The sequence below is a fragment of the Panulirus ornatus genome, chromosome 3, assembly GCF_036320965.1.
Source record: "Panulirus ornatus isolate Po-2019 chromosome 3, ASM3632096v1, whole genome shotgun sequence".
Lineage (NCBI taxonomy): Eukaryota > Metazoa > Arthropoda > Malacostraca > Decapoda > Palinuridae > Panulirus > Panulirus ornatus.
The window spans coordinates 35,100,971-35,120,044 of NC_092226.1; the positions used below are offsets into that span (position 1 = coordinate 35,100,971).

A 19,074-nucleotide genomic window follows, 5' to 3' on the forward strand; every position below is an offset into this window, starting at 1 on the left:
GTTCTGGGAGCGTTGAAGAATGTGTGGAAGTCGAGAACATTATTTCGGAAAGCAAAAATGGGTATGTTTGAAGGATGTTGTATGGTTGCGAGGCGTGGGCTATGGATAGAGTTGTGCGCAGGAGGATGGATGTGCTGGAAATGAGATGTTTGAGGACAATGTGTGGTGTGAGGTGGTTTGATCGAGTAAGTAACGTAAGGGTAAGAGAGATGTGTGGAAATAAAAAGAGCGTGGTTGAGAGAGCAGAAGAGGGTGTTTTGAAATGGTTTGGGCACATGGAGAGTATGAGAGAGGAAAGATTGACCAAGAGGATATATGTGTCGGAGGTGGAGGGAACGAGGAGAAGAGGGAGACCAAATTGGAGGTGGAAAGATGGAGTGAAATAGATTTTGTGTGATCGGGGCCTGAACATGCAGGAGGGTGAAAGGAGGGCAAGGAATAGAGTGAATTGGAGCGATGTGGTATACCGGGGTTGACATGCTGTCAGTGGATTGAATCGGGGCATGTGAAGCATCTGGGGTAAACCATGGAAAGCTGTGTAGGTATGTATATTTTGCGTGTGTGGACGTATGTATATACATGTGTATGGGGGTGGGTTGGGCCATTTCTTTCATCTGTTTCCTTGCGCTACCTCACAAACACGGAAGACAGCGACAAAGCAAAAAAAATATATATATATATATATATATATATATATATATATATATATATATATATATATATATATATATATATATATGCAGGAGGGTGAAGGGAGGGCAAGGAATGGAGTGAGTTGGAGCGATGTGGTATACCGGGGTTGACGTGCTGTCGGTGGATTGAATCGGGGCATGTGAAGCGTCTGGGGTGGACCATGGAAAGCTGTGTAGGTATGTATTTTTGCGTGTGTGGACGTATGTATATACATGTGTATGGGGGGGGGTTGGGCCATTTCTTTCGTCTGTTTTCTTGTGCTACCTCGCAAACGCGGGAGACAGCGACAAAGTATAATAAAAAAAATATATATATATATATATATATATATATATATATATTTTAACTTTCTAAAAGGGGAAACAGAAGAAGGAGTCACGCGGGGAGTGCTCATCCTCCTCGAAGGCTCAGATTGGGGTGTCTAAATGTGTGTGGATGTAACGAAGATGAGAAAAAAAGAGAGATAAGTAGTATGTTTGAGGAAAGGAACCTGGATGTTTTGGCTCTGAGTGAAACAAAGCTCAAGGGTAAAGGGGAAGAGTGGTTTGGGATTATCTTGGGAGTAAAGTCAGGGGTTAGTGAGCGGACAAGACCAAGGGAAGGAGTAGCACTACTCCTGAAACAGGAGTGGTGGGAGTATGTAATAGAGTGTAAGAAAGTAAACTCTAGTTTGATGTAGGTAAAACTGAAAGTGGATGGAGAGAGATGGACGATTATTGGTGCATATGCACCTGGGCATGAGAAGAAAAGAAGAAAGATCATGAGAGGCAGGTGTTTTGGGAGCAGCTGAGTGAGTGTGTTAGTAGTATTGATGCATGAGACCGGGTTATAGTGATGGGTGATTTAAATGCAAAGGTGAGTAATGTGGCTGTTGAGGGAATAATTGATGTACATGGGGTGCTCAGTGTTGTAAATGGAAATGTTGAAGAGCTTGTAGATTTATGTGCTGAAAAAGGACTGGTGATTGGGAATACCTGGTTTTAAAAGAGAGATATACATAAATATACGTATGTAAGTAGGAGAGATGGCCAGAGAGCGTTATTGGATTACGTGTTAATTGATAGGCGTGTGAAAGTGAGACTTTTGGATGTTAATGTGCTGAGAGGTGCAACTGGAGGAATGTCTGATCATTACCTTGTGGAGGCGAAGGTGAAGATTTGTTGAGGTTTTCAGAAAAGAAGAAAGAATGTTGAGGTGAAAAGAGTGGTGAGAGTAAGTGAACTTGGGAAGGAGACTTGTGTGAGGAAGTACCAGGGGAGACTGAGCACAGAATGGAGAAAGGTGAGAAGAAAGGACATAAGGGGAGTGAGGGAGGAATGGGATGTATTTAGGGAAGCAGTGATGGCTTGCGCAAAAGATGCTTGTGGCATGAGAAGCGTTGGAGGTGGGCAGATTAGAAAGGGTAGTGAGTGGTGGGACGAAGAAGTAAGATTATTAGTGAAAGAGAAGAGAGAGGCATTTGGACGATTTTTGCAGGGAAATGATGCAAATGACTGGATGATGTATAAAAGAAAGAGGCAGGAGGTCAAGAGAAAGGTGCAAGAGGTGAAAAAGAGGGAAATGAGAGTTGGGGTGAGAGAGTATCATCAAATTTCAGGCAGAATAAAAAGATGTTCTGGAAGGAGGTAAATAAAGTGCGTAAGACAAGGGAACAAATGGGAAGTTCAGTGAAGGGGGCAAGTGGGGAGGTGATAACAAGTAGTGGTGATGTGAGAAGGAGATGGAGTGAGTATTTTGAAGGTTTATTGAATGTGTTTGATGATAGAGTGGCAGATATAGGGTGTTTTGGTCGAGGTGGTGTGCAAATGTAGAGGGTTAGGGAAAATGATTTGGTAAACAGAGAAGAGGTAGTAAAAGCTTTGCAGAAGATGAGACCCAGCAAGGCAGCAGGTTTGGATGGTATTGCAGCGGAATTAATTAAAAAAGGGGATGACTGTATTGTTGACTGGTTGGTAAGGTTATTAAATGTATGTATGACTCATGGTGAGGTGCCTGAGGATTGGCGGAATGCTTGCATAGTGCCATTGTATAAAGGCAAAGGGGATAAAAGTGAGTGCTCAAATTACAGAGGTATAAGTTTGTTGAGTATTCCTGGTAAATTATAAGGGAGGGTATTGATTGAGAGGGTGAAGGCATGTACAGAGTATCAGATTAGGGAAGAGCAGTGTGGTTTCAGAAGTTGTAGAGGATGTGTGGATCAGGTGTTTGCTTTGAAGAATGTATGTGAGAAATTCTTAGAAAAGCAAATGGATTTGTATGCAGCATTTATGGATCTGGAGAAGGCATATGATAGAGTTGATTGAGATGCTCTGTGGAAGGTACTAAGAATATACGGTGTGGGAGGCAAGTTGTTAGAAGCAGTGAAAAGTTTTTATCGAGGCTGTAAGGCATATGTACGTGAAGGAAGAGAGGAAAGTGATTGGTTCTCAGTGAATGTAGGTTTGCAGCAGGGGTGTGTGATGTCTCCATGGTTGTTTAATTTGTTTATTGATGGGGTTATTAGGAAGGTGAATGCAAGAGTTTTGGAAAGAGGGGCAAGTATGCAGTCTGTTGTGGATGAGAGAGCTTGGGAAGTGAGTCAGTTGTTGTTCGCTGATACATCGCTGGTGGCTGATTCATGTGAGAAACTGCAGAAGCTGGTGACTGAGTTTGGTAAAGTGTGTGAAAGAAGAAAGCTGAGAGTAAATGTGAATAAGAGGAAGGTTATTAGGTACAGTAGGGTTGAGGGTCAAGTCAATTGGGAGGTAAGTTTGAATGGAGAAAAACTGGAGGAAGTGAGGTGTTTTAGATATCTAGGAGTGGATTTGGCAGCGGATGGAACCATGGAAGTGGCAGTGAATCATAGGGTGGGGAAGGAGGCAAAAGTTCTGGGAGCGTTGAAGAATGTGTGGAAGTTGAAAACATTATCTCGGGAAGCAAAAATGGGTATGTTTGAAGGAATAGTGGTTCCAACAAAGTTATGTGGTTGCGAGTCATGGAGTCTAGATAGAGTTGTGTAGAGGAGGGTGGATATGCTGGAAATGAGATGTTTGAGGACAATATGTGGTGTGAGGTGGTTTGATCAAGTTAGTAATAATACGGTAAGAGAGATGTGTGGTAATGAAAAGAGTTTGGGTGAGAGAGCAGAGGAGGGTGTTTTGAAATGGTTTGGGCACATTGAGAGAATGAGTGAGGAAAGATTGACCAAGAGGATATATGTGTCGGAGGTGGAGGGAACGAGGAGAAGTGGGAGACCAAATTGGAGGTGGAAAGATGGAGTGAATAAGATTTTGTGTGATCGGGGCCTGAACATGCAGGAGGGTGAAAGGCGGGCAAGGAATAGAGTGAATTGGATCGATTTGGTATACCGGTATTGACGTGCTGTCAGTGGATTGAATCAGGGCATGTGAAGCGTCTGGGGTAAACCATGGAAAGCTGTGTAGGTATGTATATTTGCGTGTGTGGACATGTATGTATATACATGTGTATGGGGGTGGGTTAGGCCATTTCTTTCGTCTGTTTCCTTGCGCTGCTCGCAAACGCGGGAGACAGCGGCAAAAAAAAAAAGAAATAGATAAATAATTTTTGTTTATTTTTGTCTTTACAAGAGGCCCATAATGTCTGCAAAAAAGGTGTTACTGTTGGTAACTATCAATTTGGATGTGGAAGTGATGTTTTTAAGATGTGATGAGGAGGCTTCCGATGGCCATGCTTGCTGCAGCTTATTCAATTGTTTTTTAGTGTTTTTGTTTTTATGTGAGTAAGAGGCCCATGATATCTGGAATAAGGCCTGCAGGTGTTGGTAATGTGGGCAAGCATTTAGGGAAAATTAAATATTTGGATATGAAAATACAAGCTATAACGTGTAAGGAGGCCCCTTACATATGTCTGTAGTACTAAGGGCATTTTATAATAGTTTTGCTTATTTTTTTTTGTGCAAGTGAACTATAATATCTGAATAAAGACCTATAGGTGCTAGAGTTGTTAATGTGGGCAAGCATTCAAGAAAAAGGAACACTTTGGATGTGAAAATGCAGTTTATAAAGCATGAAGAGGCTCCTGACAGCCTTGTTAATCACAGCACGTTTACTTTATAGTATTTTGCCTACTGTTGTGTGCACAAGAGACTCATGATATGTGAAAAAAAGGGTTGCAGATATTAGTGTTGATGATTGGGTCAAGCATTTAAGAAAAAAACAACAGATTGGATGTAAAAATTCAGGTTATAAAGCTTGATGAGGCTCCTGATGGCCATGATTACTGTATCATGGTCATTTTAGATATCATACTCTTACCTTCCTTTTTGTGTGCAAGAGGCTCATAGTTTCTGGAAAAAGTCTGTAGGTGTTAGTGTTGGCAAAATAGGCAGATATTTATGGAAGAGCAAGGGTTTAGATATGAAAGTTTGAATTATAATGTGTTGAGGCCCCATGCATTTTGTTTCCAGCACTGTGGAGGATTTATTTATTGTATTTTTGCCTACTTTTATGTGTGCAAGAGACCTAAAATGTCTGGAAAATGGCCAGTAGGTGTTGATATTGGTAATGTGGGCAAGCATTCGAGGAAAAGCAGCAGTTTGGATGAAAATGAAGGTTATAAGGCATGAAGAGGCATCTTATAGGCATGGTTACAGCATCTTGGTCAATTTATGTATTTTATTCTTGCTGACTTTTGTGTGCTCAAGCTGCCCATGATATATGGAGAAAGATTTACAGTAATGAGGGCAACTATGTAAGGGAAAGCAAGATTATATGTAAAATACATGTTATAAAACATATAGACAGTGGTTATCATAAGGCATACAGACGATGGTGATCTTACCCTATAAAACATATAGACAGTGGTTATCATAAGGCATACAGACGATGGTGATCTTACCCTACTCCAGCATAACTTTTTTTATACTCTTGTCTTTAGAAATGATTTTTATTCCATATGAATTGATTTAAAGTATTTATCATGTGTAAACAGTCATGATTTGTGCTCTTACTAGTATCCTAGTGAAACCTCGATATATCCCTTATAGGTGACTGGTGGTGCAGTATGTATGCATCTCCATTAGACTTCTGTTCAAATTGCCATGACGGTGGCGATGGGGATGAATAAGGGCAGACAGTATGAATTATGTACATGTGTATATATGTGTATGTCTGTGTGTGTATATATATGTATACGTTGAGATGTATAGGTATGTATATGTGCGTGTGTGGACGTGTATGTATATACATGTATATGTGGGTGGGTTGGGCCATTCTTTCGTTTGTTTCCTTGCGCTACCCCGCTAACACGGGAGACAGTGACAAAGTACGATAATGATAATAATGATAATTGCTGTATTTGTTTAGTGCTTGGTGATCACTAATACACCTTGGGCACTGTTAAGAGGATCTCTGTATGATTCACTGAACCAGAAATAAGAGTGAATGCTATAAGCTGACCGTGCCATCCTCGCCAAATTTCATCATGGGCACATGTAGACAGGTTGGTATGTTCACATAGGTATGCTCTTATGCTTGCAGAACAAACTACAGAGGAGAACTGATTTTGAAATATGGCTCCATTGCTCTGCCTTGCCTTCCCCTCTCTTTTTTGCCAACTATGACCACTTTTAATTTGACACCCAGGACCTTTGAATACCTGTGGCCAGGGGCCTGTGAGTCAGTAAATTCTCATTGGTGGTCTCTAATATGCTGAGAACAAGCTTGAAATGAGCAAGCAGCTACCATCTAATTGGAAAAATGGTAAAAATTAAGGATAGCCAGTGTTCCCACCTGAAAAACATGGGTTTAGAAAGTGCTAACATAGATCTGCAGAGATTAGCTTGAAATGAGCCAGCATCCTCTGTCTGACTTGAAAAATGGAATTAAGTGAGGAAAGCCAGTGTTCCCACCAGAAATACAGAAGGTTAGAAAATCCTAACCAAGATATTTTTTGAGAATATTTCACACGCTCATGGGACTGCCTTGGCAATGAAAGGTTTTTCAAATTTCAAAACTTGCATTTAGATATATATGTACATACATATACATATATGCTGTTGTAAGCTATATTTCTGTGCTCCCACTTATTCTCTTTTTTTTTCTGCAGTATTGCTGGAGACTTGAGTGAGTTCAGGCATGTTGGTCTTCACATTACCCAAGAGATACTGCACAAACATTATAGTCTCGTGTATAAGCTCTTGACTCCACACAACAATAACAGGTCTATCAAAGCTGTGCTTTCCTGTCTAACAGGTAAATATAATGTAGATGAGTGGTTGATTTAGTGGGCTTATGCTAGAGAATGTGGCTTGTGTTCTGGATACTGTATTTTTTCAAAGGAACATCACTGGCTGTGATAATTTTAGTGCTTATATCTTCACTGTCACAAAGTGACTTTCCATTTGAATATAACTTTTCATTAGATCCAATGAATGAACCAGTATTCATGATTACTAATTTGTGATATAAAATTGGTTTATTTACCAGTACTCAGTTCTTTTCACTTATGAACAGAACCCTGTTTACCAGTTCTGACTTATGAACAGAACCCTATGAGCATGAGAGAAAACAAGCTTATATAGGATTAAAACATCATTTCGTACTAGAAATATGTATAACTAGCATGATCTCACCCTTTTAAGCCACCATGATGTTAAATAGGCTTTTGCATAAGAACCCACCAAACATACAACAATCACTTAAGGCTGTGACATTTTGGTACATCTAAGTGGCTCTTCTTAGATTGCAGCCCCCATCACTCATTTGCTTACACTTGTAGGTTGTTGACCTCTGGATCATTGCTTTCATCTTCTTATGGTATTTTCACCCTAGGGCCTTTGCTGCTGGTCTTCAGAGATGTAATTTATCTTTTTTTTTTCAAACTTGATTGCCTTATCCCATTTTAGTGAGGAAGTGCCAGGAACAGATGAAGAAAAGACCTTGTTTACTTACATTCATTCTCTATCTGTCATTTATAATGCGCCAAAAGCACCCACAGCCAGACCCCCATAGACCTTTCCATGGTTTTCCTTGGCTGCTTCATTGGCCCTGGTTCAGTCAGTAGACAGGACATTACTGCAGTTTAATCTCTCCTATCAGTGCCTTACACTCTCCTACGTGTTCAGATCCTGAGCATTCAAAATAATTTTCATTCCACCCTTCTCTCTCCAATCAAGTCTCCTCTCTATTTTTTTTTTATAAAAGCTGAGATGGCACAGGCAGTTGAGGCCCTAATCAATGCCATCCCATTAACGTGATATATTTTCATACATATTCACCATTTCCTGCATAACTGAGGTAGTGTGAAGAACAAATGACTGAGCCTTAGAGGGAATATCCTCGCTTGACCCCCTTCTCTAGTCCATCTTTTATTCGCCTTCTACGACACGCAGGGAATACATGGGAAGTATTCTTTCTCCCCTGTCCCCAGGAGTGGTGAGAGTATGTGATAGAGTGTAAGAAAGTAAATTCTAGATTGATATGGGTAAAACTGAAAGTGGATGGAGAGAGATGGACGATTATTGGTGCATATGCACCTGGGCATGAGAAGAAAGATCATGAGAGGCAAGTGTTGTGGGAGCAGCTGAGTGAGTATGTTAGTAGTGTTAATTCACGAGACCGAGTTATAGTGATGGGTGATTTGAATGCAAAGATGAGTAATGTGGCTGTTGAGGGAATGATTGGTGTACATAGGGTATTCAGTGTTGTAAATGGAAATGGTGAAGAGCTTGTAGATTCATGTGCTGAAAAAGGACTTGTGATTGGGAATACCTGGTTTAAAAAGAGAGATATACATAAGTATACATATGTAAGTAGGAGAGATGGCCAGAGAGCGTTATTAAATTACATGTTAATTGATAGGCACACGAAAGAGAGACTTTTGGATGTTAACATGCTGAGAGGTGCAACTGGAGGGATGTCTGATCATTATCTTGTGGAGGCGAAGGTGAAGATTTGTAGAGGTTTTCAGAAAAGAAGAGAGAATGTTGGGGTGAAGAGAGTGGTGAGAGTAAGTGAGCTTGGGAAGGAGACTTGTGTGAGGAAGTACCAGGAGAGACTGAGTACAGAATGGAAAAAGGTGAGAACAAAGGAGGTAAGGGGAGTGGGGGAGGAATGGGATGTATTTAGGGAATCAGTGATGGATTGCGCAAAAGATACCTGTGGCATGAGAAGTGTGGGAGGTGGGTTAATTAGAAAGGGCAGAGTGGTGGGATGAAGAAGTAAGATTGTTAGTGAAAGAGAAGAGAGAGGCATTTGGACGATTTTTGCAGGGAAATAATGCAAATGACTGGGAGACGTATAAAAGAAAGAGGCAGGAGGTCAAGAGAAAGGTGCAAGAGGTGAAAAAGAGGGCAAATGAGAGTTGGGGTGAGAGAGTATCATTAAATTTTAGGGTGAATAAAAAGATGTTTTGGAAGGAGGGAAATAAAGTGCGTAAGACAAGGGAGCAAATGGGAACATGAGTGAATGGGGCAAATGGGGAGGTGATAACAAGTAGTGGTGGTGTGAGATGGAGATGGAGTGAGTATTTTGAAGGTTTGTTGAATGTGTTTGATGATAGAGTGGCAGATATAGGGTGTTTTGGTCAAAGAGGTGTGCAGAGTGGGAGGGTTAGTGAAAATGATTTGGTAAAGAGAGAAGAGGTAGTAAAAGCTTTGCGGAAGATGAAAGCCGGCAAGGCAGCGGGTTTGGATGGTATTGCGGTGGAATTTATTAAAAAAGGGGGTGACTGTATTGTTGACTGGTTGGTAAGGTTATTTAATGTATGTAAGAGCGTGGTTGAGAAAGCAGAAGAGGGTGTTTTGAAGTGGTTTGGACACATGGAGAGAATGAGTGAGGAAAGATTGACCAAGAGGATATATGTGTCGGAGGTGGAGGGAACGAGGAGAAGAGGGAGACCAAATTGGAGGTGGAAAGATGGAGTGAAAAAGATTTTGTGTGATCGGGGCCTGAACATGCAGGAGGGTGAAAGGAGGGCAAGGAATAGAGTGATTTGGAGCAATGTGGTATACCGGGGTTGACGTGCTGTCAGTGGATTGAATCAAGGCATGTGAAGCGTCTGGGGTAAACCATGGAAAGCTGTGTAGGTATGTATATTTGCGTGTGTGGATGTATGTATATACATGTGTATGGGGGGGGGGGTTGGGCCATTTCTTTCGTCTGTTTCCTTGCGCTACCTCGCAAACGTGGGAGACAGCGACAAAGTATAAAAAAAAAAAAAAAATATATATATATATATATATAGGGAAAATGATTTGGTAAACAGAGAAGAGGTAGTAAAAGCTTTGCGGAAGATGAAAGCCGGCAAGGCAGCAGGTTTGGATGGTATTGCAGTGGAATTTATTAAGAAAGGGGGTGACTGTATTGTTGACTGGTTGGTAAGGTTATTTAATGTATGTATGACTCATGGTGAGGTGCCTGAGGATTGGCGGAATGCGTGCATAGTGCCATTGTACAAAGGCAAAGGGGATAAGAGTGAGTGCTCAAATTACAGAGGTATAAGTTTGTTGAGTATTCCTGGTAAATTATATGGGAGGGTATTGATTGAGAGGGTGAAGGCATGTACAGAGCATCAGATTGGGGAAGAGCAGTGCGGTTTCAGAAGTGGTAGAGGATGTGTGGATCAGGTGTTTGCTTTGAAGAATGTATGTGAGAAATACTTAGAAAAGCAAATGGATTTGTATGTAGCATTTATGGATCTGGAGAAGGCATATGATAGAGTTGATAGAGATGCTCTGTGGAAGGTATTAAGAATATATGGTGTGGGAGGCAAGTTGTTAGAAGCAGTGAAAAGTTTTTATCGAGGATGTAAGGCATGTGTACGTGTAGGAAGAGAGGAAAGTGATTGGTTCTCAGTGAATGTAGGTTTGCGGCAGGGGTGTGTGATGTCTCCATGGTTGTTTAATTTGTTTATGGATGGGGTTGTAAGGGAGGTAAATGCAAGAGTCCTGGAAAGAGGGGCAAGTATGAAGTCTGTTGGGGATGAGAGAGCTTGGGAAGTGAGTCAGTTGTTGTTCGCTGATGATACAGCGCTGGTGGCTGATTCATGTGAGAAACTGCAGAAGCTGGTGACTGAGTTTGGTAAAGTGTGTGGAAGAAGAAAGTTGAGAGTAAATGTGAATAAGAGCAAGGTTATTAGGTACAGTAGGGGTGAGGGTCAAGTCAATTGGGAGGTGAGTTTGAATGGAGAAAAACTGGAGGAAGTGAAGTGTTTTAGATATCTGGGAGTGGATCTGTCAGCGGATGGAACCATGGAAGCGGAAGTGGATCATAGGGTGGGGGAGGGGGCGAAAATTTTGGGAGCCTTGAAAAATGTGTGGAAGTCGAGAACATTATCTCGGAAAGCAAAAATGGGTATGTTTGAGGGAATAGTGGTTCCAACAATGTTGTATGGCTGCGAGGCGTGGGCTATGGATAGAGATGTGCGCAGGAGGATGGATGTGCTGGAAATGAGATGTTTGAGGACAATGTGTGGTGTGAGGTGGTTTGATCGAGTAAGTAACGTAAGGGTGAGAGAGATGTGTGGAAATAAAAAGAGCGTGGTTGAGAGAGCAGAAGAGGGTGTTTTGAAATGGTTTGGGCACATGGAGAGAATGAGTGAGGAGAGATTGACCAAGAGGATATATGTGTCGGAGGTGGAGGGAACGAGGAGAAGAGGGAGACCAAATTGGAGGTGGAAAGATGGAGTGAAAAAGATTTTGTGTGATCGGGGCCTGAACATGCAGGAGGGTGAAAGGAGGGCAAGAAATAGAGTGAATTGGAGTCATGTGGTATACAGGGGTTGACGTGCTGTCAGTGGATTGAAGCAAGGCATGTGAAGCGTCTGGGGTAAACCATGGAAAGCTGTGTAGGTATGTATATTTGCGTGTGTGGACGTGTGTATATACATGTGTATGGGGGGGGGTTGGGCCATTTCTTTCGTCTGTTTCCTTGCGCTACCTCGCAAACGCGGGAGACAGCGACAAAGTATAAAAAAAAAAAAAAAAATATATATATATATATATATATATATATATATATATATATATATATATATATATATATATATATATATATTTCTTTTTTTTCTTTCAAACTATTCGCCATTTCCCGCATTAGCGAGGTAGCGTTAAGAACAGAGGACTGGGCCTTTGAGGGAATACCCTCACCTGGCCCAATTCTCTGTTCCTTCTTTTGGAAAATTAAAAAAAAAAAAAAAACCCGAGAGGGGAGGATTTCCAGCCCCCCGCTCCCTCCCCTTTTAGTCGCCTTCTACGACACGCAGGGAATACGTGGGAAGTACTCTTAATCCCCTATCCCCAGGGATATATATATATATATATATATATATATATATATATATATATATATATATATATATATATATATATATATATAATCCCTGGGGATAGGGGAGAAAGAATACTTCCCACGTATTCCCTGCGTGTCGTAAAAGGCGACTAAAAGGGGAGGGAGCGGGTGGCTGGAAATCTTCTCCTCTCGTTTTTTTTTAATTTTCCAAAAGTAAGAACAGAGAAGGGGGTCAGGTGAGGATATTCCCTCTAAGGCCCAGTTCTCTGTTCTTAATGCTACCTCGCTAACGTGGGAAATGGCAAATAGTATGAAAAAAATATTATATATATATATATATATATATATTATTATGATATATATATATATATATATATATATATATATATATATATATATATATATATATATATATATATATATATATATATATCCCTGGGGATAGGGGATTAAGAGTACTTCCCACGTATTCCCTGCGTGTCGTAGAAGGCGACTAAAAGGGGAGGGAGCGGGGGGCTGGAAATCCTCCCCTCTCGTTTTTTTTTTAATTTTCCAAAAGAAGGAACAGAGAATTGGGCCAGGTGAGGGTATTCCCTCAAAGGCCCAGTCCTCTGTTCTCAACGCTACCTCGCTAATGCGGGAAATGGCGAATAGTTTGAAAGAAAAGAAAGATATATATATATATGTATGTATATGTGACTGGTGACTGAGTTTGGTAAAGTGTGTGGAAGAAGAAAGTTAAGAGTAAATGTGAATAAGAGCAAGGTTATTAGGTACAGTAGGGGTGAGGGTCAAGTCAATTGGGAGGTGAGTTTGAATGGAGAAAAACTGGAGGAAGTGAAGTGTTTTAGATATCTGGGAGTGGATCTGTCAGCGGATGGAACCATGGAAGCGGAAGTGGATCATAGGGTGGGGGAGGGGGCGAAAATTTTGGGAGCCTTGAAAAATGTGTGGAAGTCGAGAACATTATCTCGGAAAGCAAAAATGGGTATGTTTGAAGGAATAGTGGTTCCAACAATGTTGTATGGTTGCGAGGCGTGGGCTATGGATAGAGATGTGCGCAGGAGGAGGGATGTGCTGGAAATGAGATGTTTGAGGACAATGTGTGGTGTGAGGTGGTTTGATCGAGTGAGTAACGTAAGGGTAAGAGAGATGTGTGGAAATAAAAAGAGCGTGGTTGAGAGAGCAGAAGAGGGTGTTTTGAAATGGTTTGGGCACATGGAGAGAATGAGTGAGGAAAGATTGACCAAGAGGATATATGTGTCGGAGGTGGAGGGAACGAGGAGAAGAGGGAGACCAAATTGGAGGTGGAAAGATGGAGTGAAAAAGATTTTGTGTGATCGGGGCCTGAACATGCAGGAGGGTGAAAGGAGGGCAAGGAATAGAGTGAATTGGAGCGATGTGGTATACAGGGGTTGACGTGCTGTCAGTGGATTGAATCAAGGCATGTGAAGCGTCTGGGGTAAACCATGGAAAGCTGTGTAGGTATGTATATTTGCGTGTGTGGACGTATGTACATGTGTATGGGGGGGGGGGTTGGGCCATTTCTTTCGTCTGTTTCCTTGCGCTACCTCGCAAACGCGGGAGACAGCGACAAAGTATAAAAAAAAAAAAAAAAAAAAAATGTATATGTGCCTCTATGGGCATTTATGTGTATGTATGTTATATGAGTGGATTGGCCATTCTTCATCTGTTTCCTGGCACTACCTCACTAATGCAGGAAGCACCGATTAAATATGATAATGATAATAATAAATGAAAAGCCACCTTTACAGCATGAGAAGGGAAGCAGCACATTGTATGATGACTACTGAGAAAGTATTATGAATTCCAGGCAGTTGGTATGGGAGTGGTTGGTGATGTCAGCTTGTTGGCAATTGCTGAAAGCTGCAGGGGAACTTGTAAGACATAATTGCAGCAAACATAGTCCTAAATTGTATTTTCCAGAAAAAGTATCTCATTCTTGAGGGATGAAACTTTGTAAGAGAGAAATGTAAATTTTTGCTTGATTTTTTTTCATGAAAATATCTATATAATGATAGTACATTTTACTTACAGGAATGGTAATGGTAGGAGGAGATGCTGCTAATGAATTACTGATGACTATTGAATGGGAGGAGATCAATTTCTCCCATATTTTGCATCGTCGGAATTTGAAGGAGGTACGAGATGTTCGTACCAATTGCGTTTATTTGTTTTTGGCATTTCTTAATTCAGAGGACTCACATGTCATGAAGCAGTTTCTTCAGAAAAAAGGTAAATATATGTTAAATCTCCAGAGAATAGCTTATAGTTATATATAGGTTGTACCTCTTTATTCTGGCAACCTTGAGACCTGGCCATTGCCAGACCACAGAAACTGCCAGAAAACAGGAATTGATCCCTAAGGGAACCCCTTATATAAACATATGCCCAAATGCAAGTCTTGCCAGCTCATTCCACATACATGTATTTTATTTATATTACTTTGTCACTGTCTCCCGCGTTAGCAAGGTAGCACAAGGAAACAGACGAAAGAATGTCCCAACCCACCCACATACACATGTATATACATACATGTCTACATACACACATATACCTATTCATCTCAACGTATACATATATATACGCATACAGACATATACATATATACACATGTGCATAATTCATACTGTCTCTCCTTATTCATTCCCTTCGCCACCCTGCCACACATGAAATAGCAACCCCCTACCCCCGCTTGTGCGTGAAGTAGCGCTAGGAAAAAACCAACAAAGGCCACATTCATTCACACTCAGTCTCTAGCTGTCATGTATAATGCACCGAAACCACAGTTCCCTTTCCAAATCCAGGCCCAACAAACCTTTCCATGGTTTACCCCAGACGCTTCACATGCCCTGGTTCAATCTATTTACAGCACGTCGACCCCGGTATACCACACCGTTCCAATTCACTCTATTCCTTGCGCGCCTTTGACCCTCCTGCATGTTCAGGCCCTGATCACTCAAAAGCTTTTTCACTCCATCTTTCCACCTCCAATTTGGTCGCCCACTTCTCGTTCCCTCCACCTCTGACACATATATCCTCTTTGTCAATGTTTCCTCACTCATTCTCTCCATGTGACCAAACCATTTCAAAACACCCTCTTCTGCTCTCTCAACCACACTCTTTTTATTTCCACACATCTCTCTTACCCTTTCATTACTTACTCGATCAAACCACCTCACACCACATATTGTCCTCATGCATCTCATTTCCAGCACATCCACCCTCCTTTGATAAACTCTGTCTATAGCCCACGCCTTGCAAACATATAACATTGTTGGAACCACTATTCCTTCAAACATACCCATTTTTGCTTTCCAAGATAACGTTCCACACATTCTTCAACGCTCCCAGAACTTTCACCCCCTCCCCCACCCTATAATTCACTTCTGCTTCCATGATTCCATCCGCTGCCAAATCCACTCCCAGATATCTAAAACACTTCACTTCCTCTGGTTTTTCTCCATTCAAACTTACCTCCCAATTGACTTGTCCTTCAACCCTACTGTACCTAATAACCTTGCTCTTATTCACATTTACTCTCAGCTTTCTTCTTTCACACACTTTACCAAACTCAGTCACCAGCTTCTGCAGTTTCTCACCCGAACCAGCCACTAGCGCTAAATCATCAGCGAACAACAACTGACTCACTTCCCAAGCTCTCTCATCCACAACAGACTGCATACTTGCCCCTCTTTCCAAAACTCTTGCATTCACCTCCCTAACAACCCCATCCATAAACAAATTAAACAACCATGGAGACATCACGCATCCCTGCCACAAACCAACATTCATTGAGAACCAATCACTTTCCACTCTTCCTACACGTACACATGCCTTACATCCTTAATAAAAACTTTTCACTGCTTCTAACAACTTGCCTCCCACACCATATATTCTTAGTACCTTCCACAGAGCAATTCTATTAACTCCATCATATGCCTTCTCCAGATCCATAAATGCTACATACAAATTCATTTGCTTTTCTAAGTATTTCTCACATACATTTTCAAAGCAAACACCTGATCCACCCATTCTCTACCACTTCTGACACCACACTGCTCTTCCCCAATCTGATGCTCTGTACATGCCTTCACCCTCTCAATCAATACCCTCCCATATAATTTCCCAGGAATACTCAACAAACTTATACCTCTGTAATTTGAGCACTCACTTTCATTCCCTATGCCTTTGTACAATGATACTATGCAAGCATTCTGCCAATCATCAGGCACCTCACCATGAGTCATACATACATGAAATAACCTTACCAACCAGTCAACCATACAGTCACCCCCTTTTTAGATAAATTCCACTGCAGTACCATCCAAACCTACTGCCTTGCCGGCTTTCATCTTCCTCAAAGCTTTCACTACCTCTTCTCTGTTTACCAAATCATTTTCCCTAACCCTCTCACTTTGCACACCACCTCGACCAAAACACCCTATATCTGCCACTCTATCATCAAACACATTCAACAAATCTTCAAAATACTCTCTCCATCTCCTTCTCACATCACAACTACTTGTTATCACCTCCCCATTAATCCCCTTCACTGAAGTTCATATTTGTTCCCTTGTCCTATGCACTTTATTTACCTCTTTCCAAAATATCTTTTTATTCTCCCTAAATTTTAATGATACTCTCTCACCCCAACTCTCATTTGCCCTCTTTTTCACCTCTTGCACCTTTCTCTTGACCTCTTGCCTCTTTCTTTTATACATCTCCCACTCATTTGCATTATTTCCCTGCAAAGATCGTCCAAATGCCTCTCTCTTCTCTTTCACTAATAATCTTACTTCTTCATCCCACCTCTCACGACCCTTTCTAATCTGCCCACCTCCCACGCCTCTCATGCCACAAGCATCTTTTGCACAAGCCATCACTGCTTCCCTAAATACATTCCATTACTCACCCACTCCTCTTACATCATTTGTTCTCACCTTTGTCCATTCTGTACTCAGTCTCTCCTGGTACTTCCTCACACAAGTCTCCTTCCCAAGCTCACTTACTCTCACCACTCTCTTCACCCCAACATTCTCTCTTCTTTTCTGAAAACCTCTACGAATCTTCACCTTCGCTACCACAAGATAATGACCAGACATCCCTCCAGTTGCACCTCAGCACATTAACATCCAAAAGTCTCTCATTTGCAAGCCTATCCATTAACACGTAATCTAATAACACTCTCTGGCCATTTCTCATACTTACATACGTATATTTATGTATCTCTCTTTTTAAACCAGGTATTCCCAATCACTAGTCCTTTTTCAGCACATAAATCTACAAGCTCTTTATTATTGAAATTATATGGGTATTGATTAAGAGGATGAAGGCATGTGCAGAGCATCAGATTGGGGAAGAGCAGGTGTGGTTTCAAAAGTGGTAGAGGATGTATGGATCAGGTGTTTGCTTTGAAGAATGTATGTGAGGAATACTTAGAAAAACAAATGGATTTGTATGAAGCATTTATGGATCTGGAGAAGGCATATGATATAGTTGATAGAGATGCTCTGTGGAAGGAATTAAGAGTATATGGTTTGGGAGGCAAGTTGCTAGAAGCAGTAAAAAGTTTTTATTGAGGATGTAAGGCATGTGTACGAGTAGGAAGAGAGGAAATTGATTGGTTCTCTGTTATTGTCGGTTTGCGGCATGGGTGCGTGATGTCTCCATGGTTGTTTAATTTGTTTATGGATGAGGTTGTTAGGGTGGTGAATGCAAGAGTTTTGAAGAGAGGGGCAAGTATGCCGCCTGTTGCGGATGAAATGGCTGGGAAGTGGGTCAGTTGTTTGCTGATGATACAGTGCTGGTGCCTTACTTGGGTGAGAAACTGCAGAAGCTGGTTACTGATTTTGGTTAAGTGTGTGAAAGAGGAAAGCTGAGAGCGAATGTGAATAAGAGCAAGGTTACTAGGTACAGTAGGGTTGAGGGACAAGCCCATTGGGAGGTAAGTTTGAATGGAGAAAAACTGGAGGAAGTGAAATGTTTTAGATATATGGGAATGGATTTGGCAGCGAATGGAACCATGTAAGTGGAAGTGAGTCACAGGGTGGAGGAGGGGGCGAAAGTTCTGGGAGCGTTGAGAAATGTGTGGTAGGCGAGAACATTATCTCTGAAAGCAAAAATGGGTATGTTTGAAGGAATAGTGGTTTCAACAATGTTATATGGTTGCAAAGCATGGGCTATAGAGAGGGTTGTGTGGAGGAGGGTGGGTATGTTGGAAATGAGATATTTGAGGACAATATGTTGTATGAGATGGTTTGATCGAGTAAGTAATGAAAGGGTGAGAGAGATGTGTGGTAATAAAAAGGGTGTTGTTGAGAGAGCAGAAGAGGGTGTTTTGAAATGGTTTGGTCACATGGAGAGAATGAGTAAGGAAAGATTGACAAAGAGGATATATGTGTCACAGGATATATGTGTCAGAGGTGGAGGGAATGAGGAGAAGTGGGAGACCAAATTGGAGGTGGAAGGATGGATTGAAAAAGATTTTGAGTGATCGGGGCCTGAATATACAGGAGGGTGAAAGGTGTCTAAGGAATAGAGTGAATTGGAACGATTTGACATACCAGGGTGGACATGCTGTCACTGGATTGAACAAGGGCATATGAAGCATCTTCGTAAACCATGGAAAGTTTTTGGGGTCTGGATGTGGAAAGGGAGCTGTGGTTTCAGTGTATGATACATGACAGCTAGAGATTGAGTGCGAACGAATGTGGCCTTTGTCTTTTCCTAGCTCTACCTCTCATGCGTGCGGGGGGAAGGGGTTGTCATTTCCTGTGTGGCGGGGTAGTGACGGGAATGAATAAAGGCAGCAAGTATGAATTATGTACATGTGTATATATGTATATGTCTGTGTATGTATATATATATGTATATATTGAAATATATAGGTATGTATATGTGCATGTGTGGATGTGTATGTATATACATGTGTATGTGGGTGGGTTGGGCCATTGTTTTCTGTTTCCTTGCACTACCTCGTTAACATGGGAGACAGTGACATACCTATACATTTCAACACACACACACACATATATATATATATATATATATTTTTTTTTTTTTTTTTTCAAACTATTCGCCATTTCCCGCGTTAGCGAGGTAGCGTTAA

At 41.3% G+C, this 19,074-nt stretch overlaps 1 protein-coding gene across 1 annotated transcript in view; it reads left to right on the top strand.

Moving 5' to 3' along the window:
* Window positions 1-19,074, top strand: part of LOC139759478 (nucleolar pre-ribosomal-associated protein 1) — a 295,642-nt gene that overhangs the window by 34,535 nt on the left and 242,033 nt on the right. The window contains exons 3-4 of the mRNA XM_071681655.1: window positions 6,760-6,905; window positions 14,001-14,198. Of these exons, the coding sequence (XP_071537756.1) occupies window positions 6,760-6,905; window positions 14,001-14,198 (344 nt within the window). The remainder of the gene's footprint in view (window positions 1-6,759; window positions 6,906-14,000; window positions 14,199-19,074) is intronic.